A 9,817-nucleotide genomic window follows, 5' to 3' on the forward strand; every position below is an offset into this window, starting at 1 on the left:
GAATATGTAAGGCAAGATAAAAACTAAAATGAAACAACAAGCTATACTCTGGATATTTCAAGAAAGCATCTGGAGGTACTCTACATGAGTTGCCTTTCATCTGAGGCAAGATAACATAACTCTATAGATATAACTTCGTGACTCGAGGGTCAGACATAGATAACTCCATGACTCATAGGCCAAGTATAATCAACTCCATGACCCGTAGGTCAGGTATGCGCTACTCCGTGACTTGTCGGTCAGGCAACAACTCCATGACCCGTAGGCCAGGCAACAACTCCATGACCCGTAGGCCAGGCATTCTGTCTCACTGACCAAGTGGCCAGGCTAAATAAAATGTAAATATATGTATATCATGCATGTGCTGAAAAATACCGACTCTGTAAAATGTATCTTCTGTCTCTCTATGAACTCCAGGACATAGAAAGGGGATATTGCCCCTCAGAAAGAATAACAGAACACTCAGAAGTCAGGCTATAATATGACAAGTTCTACTTAGACAAATCTCTAGTCACAAGGTTCATTACGCTCTTACCATATATTGAATCATGTCAAGAAAAGAAATAACAACCTTAACATACCGGGAAGCTTATTTCTTGACTTTCCAACTTACTTCCCGTCGTCACACCCCACCCTTGGCAAGGCGTGATTGGCACCCGAAACCTTATAAGAACCGAGCGAACTAACTTATAACTCTCCTCCTTCATATCTCGAATGGTAAAATAAGGCTAAGGGCTAAATATGAATATTATATCATGCACAAGTATATGTATAATACACCCATGATGCCGACATTACCACTGTCATACTATGACTAAGTTGTACACAGAAACTGTCTGCAAAGCCTCTATGAACATAACTGAGGTATACAAGTCGGGACAGGGCCCCCGACGTACCCTGACCACAATTCATATCTATATATAGACCTAGACTCGGCAATGCTCCAGGAAGAAGTGGAGCCACAACTCAAGACCAGTACCTGAAGGCAGCCTACGATGGAAGATCCTTGTCTCGTCTATTTGCACCTGCGGGCATGAACGTAGCGTCCATAAAAAGGGACGTCAGCCCGAGAAGAGTATTGAGTATGTAAGGCGGAAATGTAATATGATATCAGAATGAAGATAACATAAGATAAAGTAAGTAATTATACCTCGTACTCTTCTTAAGATCTCTGTCATGTAAACTACTCGTCTACAGGAAAAAATTTCATACACATCCATATATAACATACATACATATGCATTCACATACATTTATTATATATGCATCTTTCATATCCGTACCCGGCCATTTCGGGACTCGATGTCATCCGTACCCAGCCCTTTCGGGACTCAAGGTCATCCGTACCCGGCCCTTTCGGGACTCGGTGTTATACCCAACTGATCAGCGGGAGTGCAATGCATACATACATACATATACATAAAAATACATAAATGAAATCAACATCATCATCAGCATTATCATTATTAGTGTATCCTTCCTTAGAAGATCAACTATCTTGAGGTGAAGTCCATGATGTCATGGGAGTCTCGAGAATCATGAACTTAGATAGCATTGAAAATACAATCATTATCTTCGCTATATCTCACCTCGAAGGAGCAAGTAACATGAGGTGAGACCATCAACAATAAGTAAGATCAAGGGATTCATGAAATGGCTCAATAATCTCATAATGCCCTCAGATCATAGCTTCAGAATTTCTAAAATAGAATCATCATCATCATCACAGTCATTATAGAGCATTTTTCATTTAACATCATAAGAGATTTGGAAATCTTGAATTCTTACATATAAAACCATTCATACTATTGCTAGGCTCACCATCATACACTTGTCTTAGACCTTCAATTTAAATCCATTTAGAAGCTGCCAAAATTCGCGCAACATCTCCCCTGTTTATTTGCCTAGCCCAAAATCACAATACCAACATAACAACAACTACAACAGCACCAACATCAACAACACCAACATCAATACCAAAATATTCCATAAAACATCCCACGTGATGTTTGTCCAATTTCTCAACCAACAACTTTATTCTACAACCATTTCATCACTCTATTTTCAAAAATAAACGAAAATTAATATTAAGAAGGAGATATTCATACCTTATTTTTTTAAAACAGCGATATCTTCAATATCCACCTTGAATCCATCGCAAAACCATACAAGAATCACATCTATGCATTTATCCGAGCTTCGATTAATCCTCCGCCACTTGAATACTTTTTACTTTTTTATTCCCTCACTCCCTTTACAAATTTTCTGGGCAAATCAGGTGAAAAAAAAAGGGTTTTTACCCATTATATAGGGGTCAAATTCGAGTCGGGGTCACTGTAGCAATTTACTGTAACAAGTCGGTATTGTAGCAGTACTGTGGCACGCGTTTTTGCTTTGTTAGTCGAACTTGTAACGTTCACAATTCTTTACTTTGATTCTCTACTCTGATGTCCTATCGACGAGCGGTTTATTGCATTGGAAACTAGACTCGACGAAATTCATTTTAGGCTTTTGAAACACCTTAAAACTCTTAATATATTAGGAGATATACCCCTCCAAAATTGACCTAAACTTCTGTCCAAATTCGGTCAACTTTTTTCAAATATTCGACAAATTTATTTTCTTCGATTTGCTTGGTCCCGGAGTTTCCCATAGCTTATTATATGAACGTAAACCGTCATGACCATAGGATTAGTTCGTATAATATCATATATCCTTGAAGGGAACTCCAGTATCCATACTTAGAACGTCCAACTCTTATAAATTTTCACGTACGAAACTACGGGGTGTAACATTCTCCCCCCCCCCCCTTCGAAAAATTCGTCCTCGAATGTTAATGTAGAGTTCGCTCTGAGGTAAATGTTCATGTTCTTGCCTGCATTTGCTGGCAATTACTTTGCTCAATTAAAACAGAACTTATTCAAATTGTGCAGGTTATCTTTCTTCCTTTGCCGTTTGCACTTTTATGTGATACATACTTTTATTTAGAATTTCTTGTTCTCCCTGATATCCCCTAACTTTATCTTCTTAGAGTTTAATTCATTCTCATTCCTTCCATTTTGATATCCTCAAACTAGTCATATCACAGCATCATTTGCTTTCCATAGTAGTCAAATTAATCCTTGCGATACCTTATTTATCAATCGGTTTAACATCGGAATTTTTTGCTTAACTCTTCTTGCTCTTAGTTGGATTTCTTGCACCTGCGCTTGCTAACGGTAGCTCTTGTACTTATATCAAACATCTCAAATCTCTTCCTTAATGATTTTTTTCCTTCAACTTATCCTTAAAGTTTCTGATTCCTTAGTTCGGCTAATAAATTAAGAGTGAACTCTTAACTAAGGGTCTTCGTCCTGCAGCGAATTCAAATCACTTTGTTCTTTCCTTATCTGTAACCTCCATTCCCCCCTCCCCCCTTTTTAAGGGAAGCCATTATTTTACTTGTTCAACGAGGGTTCATTGTCACCAACTTGTTTCAACCAAACGCAATGTCCTTTGATCATTTCCTTTGGGGCTCTCCCTTTATTTTTTGACCTTTGCCCGACTCTCACTGAATAAGTCTAATGCACTTATCTATTGTTTCGGTTTATTAGTCAAGCGGATCTCTTAATTCCTTAAATGCTCATCTCCTCTATTTATATCCTTGAATTCTTTTCTTGCGATCTTATCTTCGTCTACTTTAACGAATTCTCCTTGCATTTCCTTAGCTCATCTTGCTTCATAGCTCCCTATTACTTTTCGATTGCCCAATTATCGGGTGTCATAATTCTTCCAATACCTTATCCAGTAAATCCTTATCTTTGTCATAAAATACCTATAAAATGCATCCTGTCATTCACTTGTCATTTCCCTTTACGATATCATAGCTTGCTCGTATATATGTATATTCCTCGTATTTTCGTCCAGTTTCCTTTGTAATCGTATCTCTATTCCAAGTCCACTATATTATGCCATCACTGTCTACCTTTGGCCAACCTTACTAATTTATTAAACTTCCTCTTATCGTCGATGGTCACATAAATTCCTTTAATCAATTCATAACCGGAGTTTCTCGTACTTCTGTCCTTGATTTCCTTTGCTCTTAAGGTGCTCTTTCTCGTCTGCCACTAAATAATATCTACCTAGAAGTCTGCAAAACATTCCACTATGAGTACAAACCCATTGTGATCTCGTATAGATATATATGCTTCTAGGGTGAAACTTTCCCGTGCTGATTAACTTTCTTCGCCATATCAGTATTTCTTTGTTACCTCTTACTAACCAATCTAATCTATAAATCGTAATACTATATTTGAGTTCCTAATGCCAACATTTCTTATATTTCCAATAGGTCTCAATCCCTCAAAATCTCGGATGCAACTCATTCCAGTTTCTTTAACTGCTAATCATTTTTCCCTCCAGGGTTCCTCCTTTAAATTAAAATAAAATCATTCTAAAACTTCTCCTTAAAAGCGTCTCATAGTTGTTCCTTCAATCATGACTTACCAAACGGCTGATGGTTATATTTTTCCTTTACTCTTTCTCTATAAACATGCAAACAATTCAATTTGTGAAAATTTCGACAGAGTTTCCTCCATAATTCTTACTACCTCATTCTTGTCCGCAGTCCAGAAAGCACATCCAATGCCCCACAGAGCAATCACAAATACCCATAATATCTTGCTCAAGTTCTTATATCAACATCTATCCATATTAATAAAATAAGAAACATACCTTTCGAATAAACAACTTCAATTCTCAACAATTATCTCTAGCGGCATAATCAACTGCTTATCCATGATCAAAACATTTGGGGTTAGAATCAGTGACATCATATCCAATAATTTAGCTCTATGGCACGATCTAAGATGAGAAAAAAGGGTCAATCCTTCCTAAATTCCTTGCAGCCTCTTGTTTATAAGTGTGGTACACTGCACACCATAAATAAGACTCTGCTAGAGACTGTTTGCAGACAACGACAGAACTACTCTGATACCACTTTGTCATACCCCACCCTTGGCAAGGCATGATTGGTACCCGGCAGCTTACAAGAACCGAGCGAACCAACTTATATACATACATACGTACGTGCATACATACAATAGACCCATGATGCCGACATTACCACTGTCACACTATGACTAAGCCTTACAGTGGAACTGTCTGCAAAGCCTTTATGAACATAATTGTGGTATACAAGTCGGGACAGGTCCCCCGACGTATCCTTAACACAATTCATATCTATATATAGACTTAGACTCGGCAATGCTCCAGGAAGAAGTGGAGCCACCACTCAAGACCAGTATCTGAAAGCAGCCTACGATGGAAGATCCTTGTCTCATCTATTTGCACCTGCGGGTATGAACACAGCGTCCACAATAAGGAACGTCAGTACGAGCAGAGTACTGATTATGTAAGGCGGAAATATAATATGATATCAGAATGAAGATAACATAAGATAAAGTAAGTAATTATACCTCGTACTCTTCTTAAGATCTCTGTCATGTAAACTACTCGTCCACAGGAAAAACATTTCATACACATTCCATACACAACATACATACATATGCATTCACATACACTTACTATAGATAAGTTTGTCATATCCGTACTCGGCCCTTTCGGGACTCGGTGTCATCCGTACCTAGCCCTTTCGGGACTCGGTATCATCCGTACCCGGCCCTTTTAGGACTCGGTATCATCCGTACCCGGTCCTTTCAGGACTCGGTGTCATCCGTACCCGGCCCTTTGAGGACTCGGTGTTATACCCAACTTATCAGTGAACGTGCAATGCATACATACATACATATACATAAAAATACATAAATGAAATTAACATCATCATCAGCATTATCATTATCTGTATATCCTTCCTTAGAAGATCAACTATTTTGAGGTGAAGTCCACGATGTCATGGAGTCTCGAGAATCATGAACTTAGATAGCATTGAAAATAGAATCATTATCTTCGCTATATCTCACCTCGAAGGACGAGTAACTTGAGGTGAGACCATCAACAATAAGTAAGATCAAGGGATTCATGGAATGGCTCAATAATCTCATAATGCCCTCAGATCATAGCTTCGTAATTTCTAGAATACAATCATCATCATCATCACAGTCATTATAGAACATTTTTCATTTAACATCATAAGAGCTTTGGAAATCTTGAATTCTTACTTTTGGGAATAAAAACGACATAGATATACACGGAATCCTAGCTTAAGAATCATGTCTTTGAAAGAATATGGGCTTTCATTGATGAGGAGTATGATGTCACAGTGTTAATGGACACTGACCAGCAGCTTACTTTGAAATTCTTCAATTGGAATACTGATTTTGATATGATAGTCACTTTAGTTTATGCTAAGTGTGACAGAAGTGAGAGAATTGAACTGTGGGATTCCATGTATAATCTTGCATCAGACATGACTCTCCCTTGGCTGGTTGGTGAAGATTTCAATGTCATTGTAGAGGATGAGGAGAAATATGGGGGCTTACCTGTAACTTTGAATGAAGTAGAGGACTTCAGACATTGTATTCAGTCCTGTAATCTTAGTGACTTGGGTTATAAAGGAAGCATTTTCACCTGGTGGAATGGAAGGGCTGCAGATGAATGTGTATTCAAGAGGCTAGATAGATGTCTTGGAAATTTTGAACTGCAACAACAATTTCCAGGTCTGGATGTTAGTCACTTAATCAAATTGGGGTTTGATCACTCTCCACTTCTAGTAGAATGTAAACAGGAGGTGCACCAATTTAAGAAATCTTTTAAGTTCTTAAATTTCTGGACAAAGCATGCAGATTTTCTACAGCTTGTGAAGGACAATTGGCAAACAGATGTGGTGGCCAATTCTTTCATGACCTTTAATATCAAGCTTAAGAAGCTGAAGAAGGTGTTGTCTCAGTGGAGTAAAATAACATATGGTGATTTCTTCCAGAATATCACTAATATTGAAGAAGTCATCAAAGCTCATGAGGCATTGTTTGAGGTAGATCCTTCAAATGCCAATAGGGAGAAACTTCAAAAAGTGCAAGCTGAGATGACAAGAGCATTGCATATAGAGGAGGAATATTGGAAACAGAAATATGGCATGACATAGTTCCAAGAAGGAGATAAAAATTCTAAATTCTTTCATGCTCATGTTAAAGGAAGGAGGAAAAGGCTGCAGTTGAAAAGAATACAGGATTCTCAGGGTCAATGGCTTGAAAATGAACACCAAATTGCTGAGGAGGCTGTTAGGTTCTATCAAGCTCAATTCCATGAAACAGTATTTCCTACTCAGTTTGACATTTTGTAGCATGTCCCTTGCATGGTCACAGATGAACAGAATGAAGAATTGACTGCTGATCCTACTATGGAAGAAGTCAAGCATGCAGTTTTTGTCTTGAATAATACAAGTGCTAGAGGGCCTGATGGTTTTACAGGCATGTTCTTTCAAGCATGTTGGGAAATTGTTGGAGGGGATATATTCATCATGGTGTGGGATTTTTTCAGAGGACATGAACTTCCAAGGTACATAACTCACACAAATATGGTGTTGTTGCCTAAGAAGCAGAATGTGCAGACCTTTGGTGACATGAGACCAATAATCTTGAGCAACTTTGTTAATAAGATTTTCTCTAGAGTTATACATTAAAGGATGGCTCACCTACTGCCTGATTTAATTTCTCAGAATCAAGCAGGTTTTGTGAAGGGTAGGAGTATAGTACAGAATATCTTGTTGACAAAGGAGATTATTACTGATATTAGACTCAGAACCAAGAAAAGGAATCAGGTTGTACCTAATGTAGTGATGAAACTAGACATGACAAAAGCCTATGATAGGTTGTCATGGATATTTCTCACAAAAGTGATGAGGAAAATGGGATTTTGTGAGATGTTCATAAGTTTCATATATGAACTAGTTGAGAATAACTGGTATTCTGTGCTTATCAATGGCCAACCACATGGATTCTTTCACTCAACTAGGGGTGTTAAGCAGGGTGACCCTTTATCTCCTACACTATTCATCATAGCAGCTGAAGTTCTGTCAAGGGCCTTAAACTCACTGCGTAATAACTTGTGGTTTACTGGTTTTGGCATGCCTAAGTGGAGTCCAAAAATCAATCATCTTGCCTATGCAGATGATACCATCATTTTCACATCATCATGTAAGATTTCACTTGGCTTGATCATGAGGGTCTTGACTGAGTATGAAGCAGCCTCAGGACAGTTGATCAACAAAGCAAAGAGTTCTGTGTACTTACATGATAGGGTAGAAGAGGAGATACTTCAAAAGGTGGAAAGGGTAACTGGTATTTCTAGGAAGGAGTTTCCTCTGATATACCTTGGATGCCCTATATATTACAACAGGAGTAAGATGGAATTCTACTCAGAACTGCTGGCTAAGGTAAGAAACAGGTTGCAGAGTTGGAAAGGAAAACTTTTGTCCTTTGGAGGAAGGGCAGTACTCCTACAACATATGCTGTAGACAATGCCTATGCACCTATTGGCAGCTGTGGATCCTCCATCTTTTGTAATGGACAAGCTGCACAAGATCTTTGCTCAGTTTTACTGGAGTAATAATATAGGAGAGAGTGGCAGGCATTGGGCAAAATGGAAAAAGGTCTGTCTGCCTGTGCAAGAGGGAGGTTTGGGATTTAGATTAATTGCAGACATGTCAATGGCCTTGTTTGCTAAGTTATGGTGGAATTTCAGGACTAAACCATCCCCTATGGAGTGCTTTCATGAGCAACAAATATTTAAAGAAAAATAACTCTATTTTTGTCCCTTGGAAACAAGGGTCTTATGGATGGAGGAAAATGTTGCAGGCTAGGGACCTGATGGATCATCAAATTTGGTGGCAACTGAGAATGGGCTCTTTATTATTCTGGTTTGATAACTGGACTGGGCTAGGTCCATTATATTTCATTGTCCCTCCTGAATTTCAATGTAATGAAGCCGTAGAGAAGGTGTCTGATGTAGTTACTGATGGTAGGTGGCATGTGACTGGCATCAGAAATAATTTGCCTGAGGATTTGGCTGAATACATCTTGCATGAAGTAAAGCCACCTGCTAAACCTGAAGAGATTGACAAGCCTTGGTGGATGTTGGAGCAAAATGGAGAATTTACTGTCAAATCTGCATGGGAATATTTAAGGAGCAGAGGTGAAAAGAAGGAGGTGTATAAGAAAATTTGGGTCAAGGGATTGCCATTCAAGATAACTTTTCTGATGTGGAGAGTATGTCACTTCAAAATTCCTCTTGATGAGGAAGTAAAGAGCTGGGGATATCAGATGCCTTCCAGGTGCTTTTGTTGTGTAGCACCAAAGAAAGAGACTGTCCCTCATATATTCTTGAGAAGTACCACTGCACAAGCAACATGGAAATATTTTTGTGCAGCAGCTGGAATAAATGTTGATGGTATGCACTTGCATCAGGTGATTATGCAATGGTGGACAGCTGATGTTCCAGCCAAACTTCAGAATATCTTCTATGCTATCCCATCTATCATAGTTTGGCAGCTTTGGAAGAAAAGAAATGGAGATAACCATAGGGACAAGGTGTCAACTAGAAGAGTTATATATCAGGCTTCTACTGATGTTCAGTAGTTAGTGAGAAGTAGGAAGCCTGGAATCAAAACAATTCCGCATAGGTGGCATGACATTCTGAAGATTTTGGAACAATTTGTGCTAAAATTACAAGTCACCAAGGTCATATGGAAATTTCCCAATGGGGGTGTTTGGAAGTGCAACACAGATGGGGCAAGTAGAGGTAATACAGGCATAAGTTCCTTTCCATTTTGTGTGAGAAATTCATCAGGGGATCTGATATATGCAGAGGCTAGGAAAATGTG

General features: G+C 38.6%; 1 protein-coding gene across 1 annotated transcript; it reads left to right on the forward strand.

The window, feature by feature from the left end:
- Window positions 1-7,621: 7,621 nt before the first annotated feature.
- LOC132601627 (uncharacterized) lies at window positions 7,622-9,572 on the forward strand. The gene is made up of 3 exons (XM_060314705.1): window positions 7,622-8,371; window positions 8,453-8,612; window positions 8,680-9,572. Exons 1-3 carry the CDS (start codon window positions 7,622-7,624, stop codon window positions 9,570-9,572), a joined length of 1,803 nt encoding a protein of 600 aa, XP_060170688.1.
- The last annotated feature ends 245 nt before the right edge of the window (window positions 9,573-9,817 follow it).

The sequence above is a fragment of the Lycium barbarum genome, chromosome 7 (genome assembly GCF_019175385.1).
Source record: "Lycium barbarum isolate Lr01 chromosome 7, ASM1917538v2, whole genome shotgun sequence".
Classification (NCBI taxonomy): Eukaryota; Viridiplantae; Streptophyta; class Magnoliopsida; order Solanales; family Solanaceae; genus Lycium; species Lycium barbarum.